The following is a 23,902-nucleotide window of genomic DNA, read 5'->3' as shown; positions in this document are numbered from 1 at the left end:
AGCACTGCACGTGGCCAGCTCACCAAATGGTCAGGAAGCCCTGGGTTTGAACCCTGGACCTCCCATATGGTAGGCGGACGCTCTATCAGTTGAGCCAAATCCATTTCCCTCTCATGTGTTTTTGAACTCACCTATCATGTCTTTCATTCCCATGAGCCCTGGTAGTTTTCTCTTCAGGTTTTCAAATTCTGCTTTGTGGTCACTCAGTGTCTTTTTGATGTCCTTTATCTCTTTAGCCATATTGTTTTTCAACTCATTAATTTGATTTTGGAAATTTGTATGAATTTCATTCATTAGTTGTCTAAAATCCGGTGTCTAATCTGGGGCTGATATATTTCTTTGCTTGGGCCATATCTTCCATTTTTCAGTATGGCTTGTTAAATTTTTGCTGATGTCGAGGCATCTGATTATGATGGCTAGTACACTCAGATGATCCAACTCTTTCTTTCGTAGGGGTTAGTGGTGAGAGCCATGTGTTCCTGCTGTTGAGTCTTCATTCATCCTGTTCTAGGTATTTAGGATTGTCCCTGTTAGTTGCTCAAATCTGGGCCCTGAACCCACTAATTGGTTGCAGACCTGCTTCCACAGCTGTGGGGAGGGAGGCGCTAAAGGATGGCAAATGCCCCTCTTAGGTATTTTACTTTTTATTTCCCCACGTGCACTTCCTTACTTGCCCAGCAGGTGACACTCTTTGGCAATTTCTCAGTTCAAAGCCTGGGGGAAATGTGTTCGCTGTAACAGGGATCTGATCAATGTGATAAGAGGATCCTAAGAACCCAAAAATTCAAACTTTCTCAGAAGCTCTTCTCCAACCTTTCCTGGCAGTACCTTCTCTTTTTCCAGATAGGAAATAATTCCATTCCCCTCTGATTCCTCAACAACCAGTCCCAGGGATTACTGCGGGTGACTGAGAGCAGACTCTCTTTAACCCCACGCAGGTGGGATTAAAGGCAAACAATGGGTACAGCCCCTCCCAGCCTGGATAGCTTGTAGGACACAGCAGAGCAAAAGCGAGGGTCAAAAACGGAGTCAGTCTAGGCTTCTCCTCCTGATCCCTGGGGAGGCGGCGGATCCCTGCAGTCCCCTTTGCCTGCGGCTGTCAGCCCTGAAGACTGAGAACTCAAAATTATCTATAGGGTGGGGAGGGTCCCAGCAGCTGCAGCTTCAAATCACAGCTTTGCTGTTGAGACTCTTTTCTTTTGTCCCTCTCTCTTCTGGGCGGTGTCGTCTTCCCCTGGTGTCCTAAACCCCAGAACTTTTTAAAAAACTGGCTGTTTCTGCCAGTCCTCTAGCTATTTTTCCAGGAGAGGAAAATCCCCCATCTTTCTAGTCTGCCCCAGAGGGTAGTTCTTACCTTGAAAGGCTGTTTTGGTTGCAAGTTAGAACCTGCAAAGGGACCACACGCAGTCTCTGTAAGTAACAGTCACTATCACTAAAGTGATTGCCAAGACCCTTTCTTTTAGGAAGCCTGGTCCAAGATAATTCAGGGTTATTAGCAGGACTAGGACTGGAATAATAGTTTTTACCATGAGCAGTAACACAGCACTGGAGAGGGAAAACCTGGAATGAAGCCCACTCTAAACTACAGAGAAGATTAAGAGAATGCTAGAACATGGGAATATGCAGATACGGTATATTCACAAGAAGAGCCAACAACAAAAATAATGTTAAGATAGGAGAGGTACTAGTAATATGCGGCAATTGGACAAGGCCTGGAAAAGGGCCAGTCATTGCTAGTGATTAGAACAAGGTTCAAGGTCAGCTTCAAGGTCAAGTTCACTATGGGCATGATCAAGATTGTCAATTTCAAGGCCAGGCAAGTGAGCTCCATAAAGATCTTCTGAATCAAAATGAAGGTAAGGGGAGAAGGGGCAGTCAGTGTCAAGTTCAAGAAGACCAAATTAAGGATGGTGTATGCGTAAATAAGGGGTAACACCAGTATGGCCGTCAACTCAAATTTAGGTAAGATCAGGGTCAGGTAAAGTTCTAGGTCAACATGACATTATATTGGGCTTCAAATTTCGGGGAGTTCTGGATCACAGAGTGTTTCAACAATGGCAATGGAGGGATACTGGTATGGGATACCAATGACAGGTGATATATGGCTGACAGGGAGCTGTACAGAACATATGTCCAGGGTGCATGGTAATGTTCGGATATACTCATAGTGGCAACAATTAAAAACCACAGTAGGGGGGGTACTGGGTTCCTGGCCAGTGGTGCTCTGTCGTGGTCCCTAGGGGAGCAGCGACAGTCTCCCAGGTACAGTGGCGGGGACCGGGAGGGAGTGAGGGTTCAACAGTGAGCCCCAGATGCTAATGACTATGCTTGTGAGCTGATAAGCCTAAAGTAAGAACAAGGCCTAGAGCAACATTGTGCCTGGGAATTTCCTCCTGTCAGCCTTCATGTTACTCAAATGTGGCCAGTCTCGAAGCCAAACTCAGCAGGTAAATGCAATGCCTTCCCCCCAGCGTGGGACATGACACCCGGGGATGAGCCTCCCTGGCAACGAGGGACCACTATCAACTACCAACTGATGATGCAACTGGAAAATGACCTTATACGGAAGGTTCAACGCGGATCAGCAGAATATCCATGTCTACATAAAATACCATGACTTTAAAATGCTGTTTGACCTAAAGTAAGGGGGAAATGGAAAGGAGAAATGAGTTTATATGGCTACGAGTTTCTAAAAAAGAGTCTGGAGGCTGGCAGAAGGATTGCCCTCATGCACAACTGAGCAGTCAGAGAGATAGATAAAGCAGATACAACCCCCAGATATTGGTTCCTTTGAGGGCTAAAGAGACCCATGGGAGTTATGGTCATGGCCGATGGGGTTAACTACCAGGGCAGATGGCCCCTCTTTGGAAATGGTGTTTATGTGTGATGAATCTGGACTCAGATGGGATCTCCCTTCATAAGACTTTCATGCTAATGTGCTGGAGGTGCAGTTAATGTTGGGGTTTAAGATATATTTAGGGGATTTGAATCTCTGGACTGACAATGTGATAGCCAGGTCCTGAGCCTCAACAGACTCCAGCACCTACAATCTGATCTATTGGACTTACCACACTCAGCTAAGATGGAGTTGAAGGACAACCACCACACCATGGAGCCTAGAGTGATTACAACTGAAAATGGGAGGATTGCATCCAGCATCCATGTGGAATCTGAGCCTCCTCTTGACATAGAGGTGCAATGGACACAACCAATCCAATGTCCACATAGAAGAGGTGGCATTGGATTGGGAAAAGTGGACATGGTGGACGATGGGTATGGGGAAAGGCAGGAAGAGATGAGAGGTGGAGGCGCCTTTGGGACATGGAGCTGCCCTGGATGTGCTTCAGAGGTAATCACCGGACATTGTAAATCCTCACAGGGCCCACTGGATGGAATGGAGGAGAGTATGGGCCATGATGTGAACCATTGTCTATGAGGTGCAGAGGTGCCCAAAGATGTACTTACCAAATCCAATGGATGTGTCATGATGATGGGAACGAGTGTTGTTGGGGGGGGAAGAGGGGGGGTGGGGGGGTGGGGTTGAATGGGACCTCACATATACATTTTTAATGTAATATTATTACAAAGTCAATTAAAAAAAAAAAGTTCTAGGTCAGAATAGGTCAGTCAGGACAATGGGAAAATCAGGGTGGGGTTGAAGACCATTTTAAGGTTGGGGTCACTTCAAGGTCAGAACAATTATCAGTGTCAAAGTTTCCAGGACAAGAGCAAAGTCAAGTTCAAAGTCAGGTTCAAGATCAGGGTGGCCATTGTCAGGACAGTGATCAAGTATAGGGGAGGATTAAAGGTCAAACTCAGGGTAAGGTCAGGGTGAGAAAGGTCAGGATGACTGTAAGGTCAAGAAAGAATAGGGTCAAGGTTAGGGTCCATGTCACGTTAGAAATGAAGGCCAGGCATGGTTAGGAACAGTTCAGGGTCAGAGCGCATCAGTCAGGTTCAGTCACAGCCGATCTAGGTCAGGACAAGTGTCTGTCAGGAAGGAAGTCGAGATCAGGGTGAAGATGAGATTCAAGATCAGGGTCAAGGCAAATCGGGAGGTTCTTTCCAACGAGTTCTAGTCCATATTTAGCACTTACCTTGGTATACGTAGAAAAATTGTGCATGACTTAGTCCAACATGGTCAGGATAATGCCAAGTGTCTAAATATAGGCCAGTTTTATGATGAAGTTCAAGGTCACCCCAAGGTCATGATAACTATTAGTTTAGCATTTAAAGCTCAGGTTCAAGGTTAAAGTTAAAGTCAAATTGAAAACTAGGGCAAGATGGCAGGGTGAGGGAATGCATCAGCACCAGGATCAAGATTAGGCCCAAGACTAATAGACAATTCAAGGCCACCTCATGGTCAGGGTTGGTTATGGTCAGGATAGTATCCATGTAAAGGATTAAGATCAGGTTCAAAATCAAATGCAGGATCAAATTAAAATCAAGGAAAACATGGGTTGGGAGAGGGCTTGTTTCAGGGTCAAGCTCAAGTTAAGCCAGGTAAAAGATCTAGGCCTAAGGCAGTGGCAAGGTCAAGTTCAAAGTAAGGGTACAGCATGGTCAAAATGAGTACAGTTCAAGGTCAGACGGAGCAAAGTCATGGGTCTTTTGCAGGATCAGTAAAGAGTGAAGAAAGATGGATGTAAACTCAGCAATACCTTCACTTCTATAAGAGATTAGAATGAGTCTAGTCATAATGAAAAGAACGAGTATTTGTGCAAGGAAGTGCAGTCTGTCACTCAACTAAGTATAACAACTTGCTTGTGTAATCCAAGATGAACATAGAGTGCAAAGTATGTTCCTCTCTAAGCCATGTTCTTACTGTAAGGTAGTGAGTTAGAACAATCTCATTAGTTCCACTGGTAAGTATCCATCTAAGGGGAAACAAACTCAGTCTTAGACTGCGTTAAACCTCTCAAAAGTTAAACCTTATTGCTGATTAGTGTTAACTAACATGAACATAAACTATACAATACACATTAATATCAAAGATACATTCTTACTGAAAGGTAGAAGGAATTAGGATGAATCTCAGTAGGAGTCTGGATAAGAATTCCTGTTAGTGCAACAACCTTTTTGTCCCCATTCTCCTTAAAACTACCTCCTCATAGTGTTTGTTGGAGCAAAGCAACGAAACATACATTCGTACTGTGAGTTAATCTGGATGAACCTCAGGAAAATTAATGATGAGAATCCACAAACTCAATCCCACACATTCTTTTCAGAAGTAAATCCCTAGTACTCATTTGTGGAAACTGGCACATTTTTCTCACGAGCGCATGCTTACGGTGAATCTAAGCAAGGTCGAAATAAGTGTCAAGGTGCATTTCAATGTCATGTTCAAGATCAGGGCCAGGGAAGCACAATCAGGGGAAGAAAAGCCTGGTTTGTAGGGGGGTACCACACAGGAAGTCACCATTATGGCCCAGTCACTGGGCCCCACCCTGGAGGGGACTCTGCTTTTCTGGAGGTCAAACACAACATTCCAGATTAGGCCCAGGCAGGGGAAGACAAGATTCAAGCCATGCACCTGCCATGAGCCCTGATGGAGCTCTCGAGATGCATGATCTCCCGTGTCTGTCATCTGAGCTTCTGAGAGCATTTGTAACACGTGAGCTAGGTGCCAAGAGCAGGCATGAGAGAAGAAACCAACTGAGGAGCTCAGGAAGTGCAAATGCAGAAAAGCACAGCAGAGAAGTCAAGATCTAAATCAAAGTGGTACACGGGCACAACCCGCCTGACCCACTGGCAGGGCCACTATCATGTTATAAATTGGTTCCAGGTGGCATCTGTGAGTTCCAGCCAGTGGACTATTTATGTTGCAAAACTGGGCCCTTGCTGCCAAATCTTCTGAAAAGTCAGAAATCCCCAATCATGTTATCTAAGGGTTAGCAATTACGTCAATTCGGGCTGGGCATCACCTCATGGGTCACCAAGTTCGTGGCTGCTGTTCTAAAGGGACGATGCTTTCTCCTTTCAGGGTACTGCTGCCACCCCACAAACGACTGTGATTTAGAACAATCACCACCACCACCGAGCGCCAGGCACGGCGCGGCTGGGAATGGGAGGGCCTTTCTGCCCAGAGATGGAGGGCTCCTCTCCTTAAAGCTTGGGCTGTGACTGAAGTGGTAGGGAAGAAGGCAAAATGACAGGGCAAAGGCAGATGATCTTTGTTCTTGTTAAATTTTATTGGCATCACGTTCATCTCTTTACAGAAGAACTTGGCCCACACCCTAGAATGCAGACCTCTGAAAAAGGGGAAGTGCTCCACAAGCAAGCGACCAACGCAGGGCAGATCCGCCGAGGCAGCCGAGCTGCCGGGCTCCACACCAAGGAAACGGGCTACTTAGTGGTGGGCGACACTGGGAGCTGGGCGGGAAAGGGAGGAAAAGGCTTGCTAACCTAAGGACGTGGTAACCCCGAAAGGCGCGCCTTCTAGAACAAAGGTAAAATCACTAGGACAGATCTGTTAGGATTTTCCTTTTCCTCAGAGGAGGACACTGATCTAATAAGGGAGTTTTGAAGTATGGAGCGGGGCGGGGGGGAAACGAGAACTTTAACTTCTGGAACAACAGCTATTTATCCAATGCACGCATCACTGTATTATGCAAATCAACCTTTTGGACAATTTAGACACAGAAGGGAACTTGACAGTTTCCCTTCTGGAGAGATGAAAAGCTTTTTGGCTCTTAAGTCTTTGATAAAAGGCGTACACATAATTCTTGAGTCTACTGTACAGAATACTGCCTCTAGCTGGATTTCCAAATTCTGAGCTGCTAACACTCTGCAATCCAGACAGGGTTCAACCCTCCATCTTACACACCTGCATTACAGGACTTAAACACATAATCCAAGAATTTCTTACGCTAATTTATACATTTTTAATTGGTTGCATATATTAACATGTACTATAAGATTCTTTTCTAAGAAGCATTACATAATAAATGGATACTGTAAAAAGATTTGATTAGTTAAAAGTAACAAGCATTAACAGATACATACAAAACTCAGCCTCAGCAGCCTGGGTGTGAGCCTGTGATGAGACAGGAGGCACCAGCCTTCCCAAGTTGTAGCCTTCACAAAGAGGGAGGGGTGAGGGGGGGTAAAAAGACCACGAGACCATTAAAAAAAAAACCAGGTAACTAATCAGACACAGATTAACTGTAAACAGTTCTTTCTCCAGTAGACAAAAAGAATAAGCTTCCAACACCGACTCACACCGGATCCATTTCCACAGCCGGCCCGTCCTGCTGCCATATCCACGGGCTGCTGGGGGGCGGGGGGCAGACCCCGAAGGACCTGTGTCACAGGCGTGGGCTCGCGTTAGTCTGCTCGGATCAGATCTGTGTGTGTTCTGTGTGTGTGTGTTTGGGGGGGGTTCTTCTGGCAGCTGGGTACAACAGATCAATTTATGTTTTGTTTGGAAGAGGAGAGGGGCTTGTGTTTGAAGGCCTAAGTGTGTTCTTGGTTTGTGAAGGACTCTGTGCGCGACTCTCACTGCCCCTTCAGCAACTGCAGCTTTCTGCCGAGGCCTTGGCCCGGTCGTTCTTGTCCAGTTTGATGGGTTCAGGGAATTCGTTGTACAGCTCCACCTCTGTTTCCTGGACAGGGAGAGAAAGGCTGGTTACTCTGAGCTCCAGGGCCCAGGGGAATTCCCGCTCACGGTACTGGTGCTTGGGCCCAGCTGGGAGGGAGGTGGAGGACAGAACCTGACCAGGCTCTGAAGGGGGGCTCGGGTAGAAGACTCAACTCAAAAGGACGAGCAAGAGGACGGGTTTGTGAAAACGTCAAGTTAGCGTAAAAAGGGATTCGGCCAGGAAGAGCAGCAGTGTTCTCTCTCACACTGCAATCTAGCGGCTCCTGGCCCTACCCAGCTCGCGGATGCTTTCTGTACCTTCTATACAGCCAGCAACACTTATGAAAAAAGTTACATGCAAACATGGTCTAAATTTTTGGTTTCTCTCTCAGTCAGCACTTCCCCAAGGCAACAGTGGGCTGAAGCTGAGTGCCAGCAGCCCTCTTAGTTGCAGAATCTTTCTCCAGTTCCCCATTTCCCACTCATTTTTCTGGACCTATGATCAATCTTTCTAATGTTTAGGAGAGTTGTCTCTCTCAAATGCTGTCTGCTTAGAAACACAGCTGTAGGTAAACTATGTGGATGAATTTTACCACCATCTGTGGTGAGAGATCAGAGTAAACTGACTGGTTATTTTGGTGGGACTTCTAACATTTTCAGTAAGGAGCTTCTACTTCAATTTGTAACTTAAACATTGAACACCTAACGTGCCAGAAACTGTTCTGGATTTTGGACAGAAAGTTCTCTAGGAAAAATTAGTCCAATCCTAATGCTATAAAACTCCTAGGAATATATATTTTTCAAAAAGGCTTTATTTGATATATAATCCATAAAGTGCTCCATTTAATGATTTTTGATATATTCACAAAGTTGTGCAGCCATCACCACTATCTAATTCCAGAACATTTTCATGACTCCCCCCCACAAAACCCTGGCTTATTTCACTCAAATAAATTCATATCGTGTCATCAAGGTCCACCCATGTTGTTGCATTTATCAGAATTTCATTCTTTTTCATGCTAAATAATATCCCAATCTATGTATATATGCATTTTATCATTCACTTGGGATGCACTCTCTTTCTGGCTATTATGAATAATGCTGCTGTGAACATCTGTGTACATGTTTTCAAACCCCTTGGACATATACCCAATCGTGGAGTTGATGGGTCATATAGTAACTCTGTTTAACTTTTTGAAGAAATGCAAAACTTACCCCCAAACTGTCTAAACCATTTTCACATTCCCAACAGGAACTAGGAAAACATTTATTATGAAAAGCAAAAGATATGAAAACTTTCCTCATGAATATGAAAGAACTAGTATAAGCAAATCATACAGCAGAATCTAGAACACAGGCCGCCGGGGCCAGGGTGGAGGCAGGAGAACAGCGAGTTAAGGTTAAAGATGCAGAGCTTCATGGAGCAGATGTGGCTTAAGCGGTACCTTCTAAAAACAAGCAAGCAAAACAAAACAAAAAATAAGAAAACAAACGAAAAAACTAACTCAGGGAGCCCATGTGACTGTGACTCAGTGGCTGAGTCCCAGCTTCCCACCTATGAGGTCCCAGGTTCAATCCCCAGCCCCAGTACTTAAGAAAAAAAAGGTGGAGTTTCTATTAGGGACAATGGAAAAGTTTTGGCAATGGATGTATAGGTGTCGGTAGCACAATGTTGTGAATGTAATTTATAGCACTGAATTATGTATTTGAACACGGTTAAAAGGAAAAAATGTTAGGTTGTATATATAGTATTACAAAAAATAAAATTAAAAACAAAACATGGAACTGTACAACACAGTGAACCCTAAGGTAAACCATACACTACAGTTAAAAGTAAAATTATAAAAATTTGCTTTCATCCATTGTACAACATCATACGACATACATCAAATTAATGCAAGATGTTAATAGGGTGGTATATGGGAACCCTGTATTTTATGCACGATTTTTCTGTAAACTCACAATTTCTCTTAAAAAAAAAAAAAGGATATCAAAATGGTAATACTGAGGGATATGAAACAAGATCTAAAAGAGCTAAAAAAGAATAAAATAATAGAGCTAAAATAATACAATGCTATTTTAATCATAATCTAAATATTTTATTTTGGGAAGGCAGGGTAGGGAAGAGTTGTCACTGGAACAAAATTCTAAGTTAAAAATTAAAAATTTAAATTAAAATGGAAAATACTCCCAGGGAAACGGACTTGGCCCAATGGATAGGGCGTCTTCCTACCACATGGGAGATTCGTGGTTCAAACCCCGGGCCTCCTTGACCCGTGTGCAGCCGGCTCATGCGCAGTGCTGATGCATGTAGGGAGCCCCACGCACAAGGAGTGCGCCCCGTAAGGAGAGACGCCCAGCGCGAAAGAAAGTGCAGCCTGCCCAGGAGTGGCGCCATACACATGGAGAGCTGACACAACAAGATGATGCAACAAAAAGAAATACAGATTCTCGGTGGCAATGGTAAGGATAGAAGTGGTCACAGGAGTACACGCAGCGAATGGACACAGAGAGCAGACAGCTGGGGAGGGGAAGGGGAGAGAAATAAATAGAAAAATAATAAATCTTAAAAAAAAAAAAGAAAGAAAATACTCCCAAAGAGCCAAGAAAATTATAAAAAGAACAGTTAGGGGAGCCTTGTTTTATCATAGGTCAGAAATTTATATAGAGCCAGTCAAACTAGGATGGTACTGGCACAGAAACAAACATCACTGGAATAGGTTGAAGAAACCAGAAAAAGATCATAAGACACATGAAAATTTAATACAAAGGTATTATTTCACAGTTATTATTCCACAGTTAGTGGGCGAAATAGTTTATTTAACAACTGGCTACTAATATTTGAAACAACTGGCTATCCCTCTGGAGGAGGTGGATCCTTACTTTGTCATGAGCCAAAATAAATGAAAGCTGAATTAGAGATAATAACACAATCTAAACACAGGCAACCTAGAACTTTAAAATGACATATCTGAAAGAAAAACTGCTTTTATACTATATCAAAGGATACAGAAAGACAAACACCTATGGCCAAGTGGTTTTTGACAAGGGAGCCACAAAGTCTACTCAGTGAGGAAAGAATAGTCTCTTCAACAGATAGTGCTAGGAAAACTGGATATACATATGAAAAAAAATGAAAGGTGGACTCCCACCACACAAAAGGTAACTCAAAATAGGTAAGCGGCTGTGGCTCAAGTGACTGGGCTCCCGTCTACCACGTGGGAGGTCCCAGGTTCGATTTCTGGGGCCTCCTGGTGAAGGCAAGCTGGCCTGCACAATGAGCTGGCTCGAGCGGAGAGGTGGACCGTGCATCAAGATGATGCAACAAAAAGAGACACAGAGGAGAGACGATAAGAGACGCAGCAGACCAGGGAGCCAAGGTGGTGCAAGAGACTGAGCACCTCTCTCCCACCCTGGAGGGTCCCAGGATGTGTTCCTGGTGCCGCCTAATGAGAAGACAAGCAGACACAGAAGAACACACAGCGAATGGACACCGAGAGCAGACAATGGGTGGTGGTGGTTGTGGAATAAATAATTAAACCTTAAAAAAAAAAAAGTTGGGAAACGGACTTTGGCCCAGTGGTTAGGGCGTCCGCCTACCACATGGGAGGTCCGCGGTTCAAACCCCGGGCCTCCTTGACCCGTGTGGAGCTGGCCATGCGCAGTGCTGATGCGCGCAAGGAGTGCCCTGCCACGCAAGGGTGTCCCCCGCGTAGGGAAGCCCCACGCGCAAGGAGTGCGCCCATGAGGAAAGCCGCCCAGCGTGAAAAGAAAGAGCAGCCTGCCCAGGAATGGCGCCGCCCACACTTCCCGTGCCGCTGACGACAACAGAAGCGGACAAAGAAACAAGACGCAGCAAAAAGACACCAAGAACAGACAACCAGGGGAGGGGGGGGAATTAAATAAATAAATAAATCTTTAAAAAAAAAAAAAAAAAAGTTAATTCAAAATGGATCAAACCCCTGAACATAAGAACTAAAACCATACAACTCCTAGAACACAGGGAAACATTTTCAGGACCTTGTAGTAGGCTAATATTTTCTTAAGACTTTACACCAAAAGGACAAGCAACAGAAAGATAAAATAGACAAAGGGGACTTCATCAAAGTAGAAATATTTGGAAACCACTTATCTGATAAGAGTTTAATATCCAGTACATAAAAAACTTTTAACAACACAACAAAAAGACAAACAATCCAATTTAAAAAACAGGAAAAAGACTGAAACAGACATTACTCCAAAGATGATATACAAGTGGCCACTAAGGACACGAAATGATGCTCAACATCATTAGCCAATAGAGAAAAATGCAAATCAAAACCACAATCAGATACTATTTTCACATACACTAGAATGGCTACTATTAAAAAAACAAAATAACTGTTGCAGAGGATGTTGAGAAATAGGAATCATCCTACAGCGTTGGTGGGAATGCAAAATGGTATAGCCACTGGGGAAAAGAGTTTGGAAATTTCTCAGCAAGTTAGGTGTGACTGGGCAATACCCACTGGGAGGTACAGAACCCAGTGTGCATCTGGTGAAGAGATGTGTGCTTCCAAAGTTCACTGCAGCTTTACTCACAACTGCCAAAAGATGCAAGTAGCCCAAGTGTCCATCAACTGGCGAATGCGTAAACAAAATGTGATCTATACATACAACTATACTATTTGGCAATAAAAAGGAATGACGTTCTGATACATGTGGCAACATGGGATGAAGCCTGAAGACATCATGCTGAGTAAAATACACCAGAAATACACAAAAAAAACAAATACTGTATGATCTCACTGATAAGAAAAAGTCTGTACATAAGTAATAAGAAAAAAGAAAAAGCCATAGAAACAAAAAACCATAGAATAGTACAACCAAAACTGAGCACCCAGGTAAACTATGGGCTATGGTTAATAGCATAATTATAATAATAATGCTGCAACATCTGCAGCAAAGGTCCCACACGAATGCCAATGTTAATAGGGGAAACTGTGTACAGGTGACAGGGGAGGGGTACATGGGAATTCTGTCTTTTCTGCATGATTTTACAGTGAACCCAAACTGTTCTAATTAAAAAAAAGAAAAGATGTGATGGCCTAACTTGTATTTTAGTAGCAAACCCTTTCGTGAAATAAACTCTTACATAGAACCCAAATTTAAAAAACAAAAAAGGAAAAAAAAAAAGGGCAGAATTGGTAAAAACCACTTGCAACACCAGCAAGTTTGTTTCAATTTATGAGCTCTTCAGGAGAGACAGAAGTCCAGGCAAGCATGGCTCAGAGGGACTAGTAACCAAGGGTGGCACTCGACAGGCAAAGAACTGGCACAGTACAGCAGCGCTCCATATGCCGCCTCCTGCCGGCTGGTGCGGGGGAGGGGACGGGCTGCACTGTGCCGGGACGGAAGGACTACTGCCTCTGGGGAAGCAATCTGGCACCAGCTCCTCCGCTCCTTTCAACTTTACCCCTGGGGAGCTAGCTCCTAGAGAGATTATAAGGCTATCGGGACAGGAATGCCAAGACTGCCACCAGGTAACAGGCAACGGCTAGGAAAAGTGCAGTAGGTGAAGGTGGAGTGAGGGGGGTTAAACAAGGGGGAAGAGGCAGGAGGCCCAAGTGTGCATGCTGTCAGCGCCACACCACCCCTTTCCTTAAAGAATACTCAACCCCCACCCCCCAGCAGAACCTGCCCAGTTCTTGGAACAACCCACTCCAAATACCTCCTTGCCCGATGTCCAGATGTCCTGCCTGCCGAGAGCCACCACCTTCCATAATCCTAGTTGCCTGCAGCCAGAACTCACAGTGCCTTGTGTGCTGGCACAGCCACAGTCTGGTCCATCAAGTGTTCTCCCCCTGCCCCCCCAACCCGTCTCATCTCTGAATACCACCCCCCCCCCCACACACACACACACTGGGCCTAACACAAAGGACCGGGACGGGCCGTCCCATGACCTGCCTTAACTCATCACTGGACCTCAGGCAGCTTCTAAGTCAAACTAGCCTCTCTGCTCCCAGGAGTATTACACACCAACAAGATGGGACTTTTCTGGGGGGGGAAACTTAAGTAAATAACACAAACAAGGAGGAGAATGTGGGAAAACTTTATTTAAGAAGAATAATTCCTAGTGCTTCTCATTAACCTTTCCTGTGATCAGATATCATCATCTGAGTGATAAAAGTAAATCCATCTCATTTAATCTTTAATACCCTCCCTGCAAAGCAGGTATTCTGGCTTTATAGATAAGGGGATGCAAGCTCAGATAAGATAGCCAGAAATGACTGGTAGCAGAGCTGGGATTTGAATTCAAGTGCATCTCCTCCTAAGTGGAAGGAACAGTCCGACCAGGGGCCTCCTAGTGGACTGAGCTCCCGATCGCACGCTAAGAAAATAACATGCCCAGCCCAGCCAGGGGGCCACTGCCAAAGCCTTCACTGCCCCGAATCTTTTAAACTGCACACAAACAGGGAATTTCCGCCTAAGCAGAACATATCCTTATCTTCCCAGATGAACACACAAGTTTTTCTGGCTACAGAGAAAAGAGAATCAGCTAGGAGAGAAGAGTAAGGGTAAGGAATGTGGGCAGGGCACTCGCGAGGGCGCCGGGCAGCTCCCGGAAGCCTACCTGCTTGAGGGCGTTGCGCGCGATGGTCTGGAACGCCTGCTCCACGTTGATGGCCTCCTTGGCGCTGGTCTCGAAGTAGGGAATATTGTTCTTGCTGTAGCACCAGGCCTGGGCTCGCTTTGTGGCCACCTAGCAGAGGAAGCAGGGCACACATGGGCTCTCAACCGAAGCAGCTGACACTGATCCAATCCTGCACAGCCAGGATCACCCCTGGTCCACAGACGGCAAAGGTGAGGAGCAGATGTGGGGGATGGGGTGACCTGCAGGGTGCTCAAGGGTGCCCGCTGGCGAGTACATGGTATCGCTAGAATTCAGGCCCAAAGTCCATTCTGTTTGCCCCATAACTTCTAACCCTTCGCTATATTCAGAGCAGCTTGTGAAGGGAATAAGGCCAGCCCAGGAAAACTGGGAGAGAAAGGGGTTGTCTTGCCTGGAACCTCAGAAGCCTCAGCATGGGGAAATATCTGGCAGCGTGGCCTTAAGGTTCGTCAGGCCTTTCCCTGTTACTGTTAATGACATCACCTGTGCCACACACGAGGGCCACGGAATTCTGTAGCTTTCACGGACATGCTAGCTCCTCATACCCTAACCCCCCCCACACCCCATTTCCCTAGCCCGTCTCCAACCAAAAGACAGGGACAAATTCCCTAAGGAAGGGGGAAAAAATAAATCAATGGTCAGAAATAAATCTAGCTCAATTACTGACAGTCTGTTTCCAAGTGTAGCAAAATGTTAAAAGTAGGTAAATCTGGGTATCTGGGTAGGGGGATACACTGGAGTTCTCCATATTGTTTTTGTATTAATTTTGCAACTTTCCAGTTTGAAATTATTCCACAATTAAAAAATAGAATCTCTTGTTTCCAACAGAAATGCTATTTTAAAGTAAACCATAGCAATTTTACTCAAAGGCCAAAGCAATCTTTGGCACCCATGAAGATCCAGGCAGGCCTTTGAGGCATGAGATATTTGGAACTGGAAGAGCATTTAAGAAACACAAAATCTTATTCTCTCCTTGAAAATGCAGAAAGGGAACTGAAGTTCAGAGAGGAAAGGCAATGGCCCAAAGTCACCACCAGCCAGAGGCAGCTGAAAAGGGAACCAGGTCTCCTGGGCCTGGTCCTCAGAGGCAGTGGCCTGCGTTCATGTCCAGAGCAGTGAGCCACCCGCACCTGCCAGATCCCTCTCAGGCTTAGCAGGACCTCTCAGAATTCACGGGGGCACCCAAGAGGCAGGTCTGTCCAAATCAAGAGGACAACACCAATGGGACAACTAGTAAGCTACTGTGTCCCAAGCTCCTGCTCTATGCTGGGGCTTCCACATGCACTGCCATGACTCGGAAGGGAGGGCACAGTGACCCCACAGTATGAGTGACGACTCATACTTCACGGAGTCTTCCCAACTTAAGAGCGCATGATCCTGGAAAACCTGTTGCTGCTATCGACGCAGAACATACTGCTCCTGATATTTTTACATCTATCTATCTATCTATCTATCTATCTATCTAATCTATCTGTCTATCTGTCTATCTAATCCATCCATCCATCCATCCATCCATCCATCCATCCATCCATCCATCCATCCATCCATCCATCCATCCATGTCAGGTCTTCTCTCTCTTCATGTTGCTTATAATCTCCACTATCTTCAGCACTTACTTGTCTGTTTTCGAGGTCAATCTTGTTTCCCAACACAACAAAGGGGAAGTTCTCAGGGTCCCGGGGACTGGCCTGGATGAGGAACTCGTCTCTCCAGCTGTCGAGGGTCTTGAACGTGTTGGGGGCGGTCACATCAAACACCAGAACGCAGCAGTCTGCGCCCCTGTAGAAGGCCACGCCCAGGGACTGGAACCGCTCCTGCCCCGCCGTGTCCCAGATCTGTGAAGGACAAAATGTTTATTCCATAGAGGAGCTGCTGGGTGCAACACTGGGAATGACGGGGATGCCAGAGAAGGGAAAACGAAACCAGGCACCCAAAGAGACATGTTATGGCGGAATTTAGAAAACAGATTTCAGGGAAGCGGACTTGGCCCAGTGGTTAGGGCGTCCGTCTACCACATGGGAGGTCCGCGGTTCAAACCCCGGGCCTCCTGGCCCGTGTGGAGCAGGCCCATGTGCAGTGCTGATGCGTGCAGGAGTGCCCTGCCACGCAGGAGTGTCCCCTGCGTAGGGGAGCCCCACGCACAAGGAGTGCGCCCAGCGCGAAAGAGAGTGCAGCCTGCCCAGGAATGGCACCGCCCACACTTCCCGTGCCGCTGACGACAACAGAAGCGGGCAAAGAGCAAATAGACACAGAACAGACAACGGGGGTGGGGGTGGGGGGGATTAAATAAATAAATCTTTAAAAAAAAAAAACAAAAACATTTCAGGACCAGAGTGTCTAGCAGCAACCCTGAAAGCCAGTGTGGGTGAGGTGTCGTGTGTGCAAGGTGTCGTGTGTGGAAGGGGGTGACAACGGGTGGAAAGAGGCACACCAGAACGCGTTCGGCAGTGCTAGAATGTGTTCTATGTTGATCCACGTGGTGGCATGTCGACATACACGTATGCAAAAATTGGAGCTGTTAAGATTCAAGTATTTTGGGATCTTTCTGGCTGTGAGGGAAACATGGGGAGAGGACTGCACACCGAACTGTGTATTTATAACTATGCATTTTATTGTAGGTAAATTTTACCTGACAGGGGTAGGGGGAGAGGAATGAGTGTATTTTATTACACACACCTCAATTAAAAACAAAACACAAACCCTGAGATGAAGACAATGAGAACACACACTAGAGTAAATACAAACGTCAGTTTTTAATGAACGTAACACCAGGCACTACTGACCAGCTCAAAGACTTTCACATCCCTGACTGCCATCTATGTCCAAAAGCAAGGAGGATCTCCGCTCTGCCCTGGAGAGCCAACAGCGCCACCTCCGTCAGACTGGAGAGGCGATGCGTGTTCTAAGGGATGCTTGCACAAGCCTGGCTAGGCCGCCAGACTGAAGAGTGCCTGGCCACTGCACGGTGACAACCTCCACCTGGCAAGAGACTTGACCTGCTGGACTTACTATCTGTTTGCAAGGAAAGAAACCCACTTGGTTTCAGAATGAATTGAGAGCTTGGGCCATCCTTGCTCCAAAGGCCAGGGGTTCAGTCCACAGTGGACCAGGCCATTACAATTAGAACCAGATATTGCAGACGGGGGAATGAGCCCCCCACTGAACCCCTTCCCAGGCAGCCTGGCCTGCCTCCCTGTGACTCCAGAGCCTGTGGGGGAAGACGTCGGCTGCACCCAGGGCCCGCACACACTAGCGCCAAGAGTGAGCTGACAGTATAGGTATGCAGACCCTCATGAGACAAAATGGGGGATGGGCGCTTGGCTGGAGCAAGTCAGTACACACAGTGGCCACAAACTAAGATGGGGTGGTGCCATGGGGTTCATGTTTCTCTGAAACTACCAAGGTAAACAAAGCACATGATACTCTAAACACCAGAGTACTTATGGAGTTATCCAACAGGAGCCCTATGACTAGACAGATGATGGCTGGTTTGCTCTTGGTGCTTGACTAAAATGACACAGTGGCAAGGAGAACAGAATTTAAATACTGGAGAGAAGGCTGGAATTGGCAACATTAGACATTTCCATTAAAGAAGTAACATTGTTATTACATAAACATAGTAACTCCACATTCTCTTCTCTACTAAGCCCACAGAAACCTCTAATTTATTTCGAACCTCTATAAATTTGTTCAAAGTATTTTTTCTCTTTTTTAAGGTTTCTTTATTTCTACCCTCCCCACCCCCCCACCCTAGTCTGCTCTGTTTACACTTGCTGTACGCACTTCCATGTCTTCACGTCTTCTCTTTAGGCGGCACTGGGAGCCAATCCTGGGACCTTCCAGAGTGGGAGAGGGGTGCTCACTCTCTTAACGCCACCTCAGCTCCTTGGTCTGCTGTGTCTGCGTCTCCTACTGTCTCTCCTCTGTGTCTCTTGTTGTTGTGTCATCTTGTTGCACCAACTCTTGGTTCAGGCCAGCTCGCCATGTGGGTCAGCTCTTTGCTCAGGCCAGCTAGCCTTCACCAGGAGGCCCAGGGAATCGAACCCTGGACCCCCCATATGGCAGATGGAAACCCAATTGCTTCAGCCCCATCTGCTTCCTGTTCCATACATTTCATACAAATGGAATCATATAGTATTTGCCGTGTTGTATCTGGATTCTTTCACTTAACAATGTTTTCCAGGCTCATCTCCATTGTAGCCTCTCTCAGGAAGTCATTCCTTTTCATGGCTGAACAGTATTCCCTTGTATGTACACATGACAGCACAGCACATTTATCCACCCATCCATCCACTGATAGACACTTGGGATTTCCACCTTTTGAATGCTGTGATTAGTGTATGAGCAATGACATACTATCTGTAGGAATCCCTTTTCAATTCTTTGGGGTATATACCTAGGAGTGGAACACTGGGTCATAAGATAGTTATAAATTTTTAAGAAACTACCAAATGGTTTTCCATTGTGGCTGGACCATTTTACATTCCCACCAGCAATGTATGAGGGTTCCAATTTCTCCACATCCTCTCCAAAATTTATTTTCTTGATAGCCATCATAGTGGGTATAAAGTTCTATGGTTTTGATGTGCATTTCCCTGGCGATTAATGAAGCTGAGCATCTTTTTAAACGCATATTGATCACCTGTGCATCTTCTCTGGAGAAATATTTATTCAAATCCTTTGTCCATTTTGAAATTGAGTTTTCTGAGTTGAGGAGTTCTTATACTAACTCTTAGATACATGACCAGGGAATATTACACCATATGCCAACAATGGACTGAAGACGTAAAATTAAGAGCTAAAACTATAAAACTGTGAGATGATATAGGGGAGTAATTCCTGGGAATTTGGCAGTGGTTTCTTATTTGACACCAAAATCAACAAAAGAAAAAAATGAAAATTTTTTGCATCAAAGGACTCTGTCAAGAACGTGAAAAGATAACCCATTAAATGGAAGAAAATATTCGTTGGTCATATATCTGTGCTTCTTCTGTGTCTGCTTGTCTTTTCTTTAAGTGGCACTGGGAACCCCAGGAACCGATTCTGGGACCTTCTAGAGTGAGAGAGAGGTGCTCAGTTTCTTGCACCACCTCAGCTCCCTGGTCTGCTCTGTCTCTTATTGTCTCTCTTCTGTGCCTCTTTATTTGTGTCATTTTGCTGTGTCAGCTTGCCGCTTGGGCCAGCATTCCACTCAGGTCAGCTCATCATGAGGGCCAGCTTGCCTTCACCAGGAGGCCCTGGGAATTGAACCCTGGACCTCCAATATGGTAGACAGGAGCCCAATCACTTGAGCCACATCTGCTTCCCTACCATACTGTTTAAATTACTCTGTAGTAAGTTTCCCAAACGGGAAGTAGAAGTCCTCCAACTTAATCATTCCTTTTCAGAATGGTTTTTGGCTATTCTGGGTCCCCTGAAATTTCTTAAAAATCTAGGGGTGGGCTCTTCTGTTACTACACACACACACACAACGCTGCTGAGATGCTGACAGGGCTTGCATTTAAGGTGTGTATCACTCCTGGCATGAGCTTTTTTCTATTTATGTAGGTCTTAATCTCTTTCAAAAGCACCCCCCGCCCCACCCCCCAAAATGAGAGAAACACCAAGTTTAATAGTGAAGACATTTACTACCCAATGAGTTAGGACACAGTTTGCTTTAAATATTTTTTTTCTCGTGAGGAGGAGATACAACATTTCTACTAAAGAGAAATTCATAGGAAGTGGATATGGCTAAACTGACAGACTGTCCCCCTACCATATAGGAGGTCCAGAGTTCAAACCCAGGGTCTCCCGGCCTGTGCAGTGAGCTGGCCCACACGCAGTGCTGCCACGAGCAAGGAGTGCCATGCCACACAGGGGTGTCCCCCACCCCATGCAGAAGGAGTGCGCCCTGCAAGGAGAGTGCCCCACAGAAGAACACAGCCAACCCAGGAGAGACGCTGCACACACGGAGAGCCGACGCAGCAAGATGATGCAACAACAGAACAGAGAGAACAGATTCCCATGCCACCTGACGAGAATGCAAGCGGACACAGAAGAACACACAGTGAACGGGCACAAGAGGGCAGACAAAAGGGTGGGGGGAGGGGGCAAGGAGAAATAAAAAAAATAAATCTTTAAAAAAAAAGAGAGAAAATCAAAAGCAGAACAGGTGTAGCTCAGTGGTTGCATGCCTGCTTTGCACAAAGGAGGTTCCGGGTTCAGGCCCCAGTATCAACTTAAAAAAAAGACAGAGAGAAAGTAAAAAAAACAACACTTCCCCAACCCACAAGTCTTTTTTTTTTAAAAAAACTTTATTTTGTACATATAATAATTTAAAATATAAACAATAATTAAAATATAAAAAGAAAACACAGCTGAATAAAAACATGCATTTCTTAATTAAATGTACTGAATACACATAAATTTTTTTTGAATCATACAATATGTTACAATATATTTGGTTCATAGCAATGCAGTCATACAGTATTTGTCCCCTTGTGTCTGGCTTGCTTCGCTCATCATAATGTCCTCCAAGTTTCATCCATGTCGTCAATGTTTCGCAACTTCATTTCTTCTTATACTTGCCTAATATTCCATTGTGTGAAGGTACCAGTTTGTTTATCCACTCATCAGCTGATGGACACCTGGGCTGTTTTCAACTTTTAGCAATTGTGAATAACGCCACCATGAACAACTGTGTGCCCCACAAGTTTCTTTAAAAAAAAAAAACAAACCAACAAAACACCTCTCCTGCCACGAGTTCACAGGGAACGGGTTCAGGCGTCTTCCCACCGGCGCTCACAAAGCGCTTCTCCAGGTGGAGCAGGCTGGCGCCTCCGAGGAACCCAGGTAACTTTCTCTTTGGATTCTTTTTTTTTCTGATCATTTTCCTCCACATGTTTCAGGAAACTATTCTTGCTCTTAGAATGCTTAATATTCTCCATACATATGTTAATTTTCTTGGCAAGAATCTTGCCCTGCACTTGTTTACCACGATACCAAGAGAACACTGGATAACTCTGTAAACTTCCATTTTGCCAGTGAAGCATTTGTGGGACATTCCTTTTTGAACAATGTCCATTCCCTGATGTCTACATCACCTTTCTTTTTTAAAAAGGTCTAGAAAACACATAGTGGGTGCCTCTCCTTTTTTGCTTTGTGTTAAGTCATTTTAGTGAATTTACTGCAAGATGATGGTTCTGGTTAAAGGTCAACAGCATTTTGTACTTTAGATTCTTCACTGCTAGTTTACAAAAATAGCACTGATTTTTATGCGTTGATTTTGTATCCTGCACTTTTTGCTGAATTTGTTCATTAGCTCTACAAGACTTTTTGAGCATGTGGACAGTCTGTGAGCTTAGAATTCTAGATAAAAGATCATGTCATCTGTAAACAGATAATTTTACTTCCTTTCTGCATCAGTCAGGGAATTCCAGAGAACCAGAACTGACAAGACATGTATGTATATAACATTAACTCACAAGGTCATAGGGATTGGCAGGTCCAAATTCCGAGGAGTTGAGGGACCCAAGGCTAGAAATGCCAATGAAGGTGAAATTGTTTTCTCCATAAGAAACTGGCTGGTTGAAGAACCAAAATTTCTTCTGACTTCTGAAATCCTCAGTTCTGGTTTTTTAGACCTCCAAATGATTGGATAAGGATACTCCCCCCATTGCTGAGGATAAGATCCTTTGTTGATTTTAGATGCAATCAGCCATATTTGCAACCAACAGATTACAGCTGCAAATCCATCTATGAAATCCCTTCAAAGTACCAGCAGGTCAGTGATTGTTTGACCAAAAGCTGGTCGTCATAATCTACCTAAGCTGAATCATGAACTTAATCATCACGCTTGCTAATTTGGATGACTTTCATTTTTTTTTCTGGCCTTTCTGCTCTGAGTAGAACTTCCAATAAAATGTTAAATAAAAGTGAAGGTGGGTATCCTTGTCCTGCTCTTGATCTCAGGGGAAAAGCTTTCAACCTTTCACCACTAACTATCATGTTAGCTGTAGGTTGTTTTTTAATTTTAAAAAATTATTTTTTTATATTGTTATAAGTTACTCAATAAAATAACAATAATATATGACTTCTTTCATGCTGAGGAAATTCCTTTCTCTGCTTATTGTTTTTCATTATAAAGGGATCAGAAAAGCAATTTATCAAATGCTTTTCTGGCAGCCAGTGAGTGATATATGTAGAATTTTTCCATCAATCTGTGATTGATGGTGTGTATCATGCTGACTGAATTCTGCATGGTGAACCAGCCCTATGGTCCCAATAAACCCCACTTTATCATGACGTGTAAATCATTTTAATATGCTGCTGAATTTGGTTGGCTATATTTTGTTGAGGATTTCTGTGCCTATACTCATAAGGGATAGTGATCTGTAATTCTTTCTTAGACTCACAGAAATGGAAGTATTTCCTCTCCTTTGATTGTTTGTAAGCGTTTGAGAAGAACTGTTAGCTCCACTCTAATCTTTATGGTCTATATTGGAGAACGTTCCATGTGCACTTAACAATGTGTACTCTGTTACTGTTGATGGAGTGTTCTACATGTGTTTGTTAGATCTGATTAGTTTGTAGGGGTCAAGTCCTTTACTTCCTTATTAATTTTCAATCTGGTTGTAGATATTATCGAAATAAGGTACAAACGTTTCCAACAATTATTGCAGAAATGTCCATTTCTCCCTTCAATTCTGTTTAAATAATGTATATTTGAGCTCTGTTGTTAATGTGTACATTTATAACTGTTTTATCTTCTTAATGGATTGAATATTTTAACAATATATAATGTCCTCTGTCTCCTGTAACCTTTATGACTTAAATCTATGTTGTCTGTTGATAATATTGCTATCCCAGCACTCTTTTCATTACTGTTTGCATAGAATATGTCTTCCCATCTTACACACTCAACCTATGTGACTTTGTATTTCAAGTCTCTTGAAACATCGATCATGTGTTTATACATTCTACTAATCTCTGCATCTATATCAGAGATTTTAATCTATTGTCATTTAAATTAATAAGGACTTTCTCCTACTGCTATTTCTCTGTGTCTTACATGGTTTTTGCTCCTAATTTTCTCCACTACTCACTAATTTGGTATTTAGTTGATTTTTTTTTTAATTCAACAGTTTTATTTTAGATGCAATCTATCTGAAGCAGGGGTTCTTAATTTTTGTTCCAGGGATCCCTTACTAAGGCCACACTACACTGTGTATTATTTAATAAACACATCATACCTGCACCAGCACGTCCCCGAAGAATGGGGTTTTTCTGAATTTCACTTCAAGCGCATGGGCCCCTTGTTAAGAACCCCTCATCTAAAGCGCATAATCAACGGCTTTTAGTATAATCAATGTTGTGCATTCATCATCACAAAGATTTCTGACTTTTCACGGTATGCTATTTTGTTTCCCTTCTTTTCTGTTCTGTATGATTTTTAGTTACCCTCTGAGTGGTTACCCCAGGGAGAACAATAAACATCTTAAATGTATAACAAACTAGGTTCTATAATACCAATTTGTTTGAGCATATAAACATTCTACTCCTATAAATCCACCCCTCCACATACATATTATTTTTACAGGCTACATTGTTAAGCATTATGTACCCATAAGTTTAACAGCTATTGCATTATGTATTTGCTTTTAAATCATACAGGACAAAATTAAGAATTACAA

At 44.3% G+C, this 23,902-nt stretch overlaps 1 protein-coding gene across 1 annotated transcript in view; it reads right to left on the bottom strand.

The window, feature by feature from the left end:
- Nucleotides 1–6,172: 6,172 nt before the first annotated feature.
- The window catches only part of RAB7A (RAB7A, member RAS oncogene family), a 95,633-nt gene continuing 77,903 nt past the window's right edge, over nt 6,173–23,902 (bottom strand). The window contains exons 4-6 of the mRNA XM_058288154.2: nt 15,848–16,066; nt 14,193–14,321; nt 6,173–7,604 (exon numbers count right to left, since the gene is read on the bottom strand). Coding sequence (XP_058144137.1) covers nt 7,509–7,604; nt 14,193–14,321; nt 15,848–16,066 — 444 coding nt within the window. The 3' untranslated portion in view covers nt 6,173–7,508. The remainder of the gene's footprint in view (nt 7,605–14,192; nt 14,322–15,847; nt 16,067–23,902) is intronic.

This window comes from Dasypus novemcinctus, chromosome 26 (assembly GCF_030445035.2).
Source record: "Dasypus novemcinctus isolate mDasNov1 chromosome 26, mDasNov1.1.hap2, whole genome shotgun sequence".
NCBI classification, from domain to species: domain Eukaryota; kingdom Metazoa; phylum Chordata; class Mammalia; order Cingulata; family Dasypodidae; genus Dasypus; species Dasypus novemcinctus.
The sequence above is the reverse complement of the archived record's forward strand: the minus strand, read 5'-3'. Positions and strand labels throughout refer to the sequence as shown.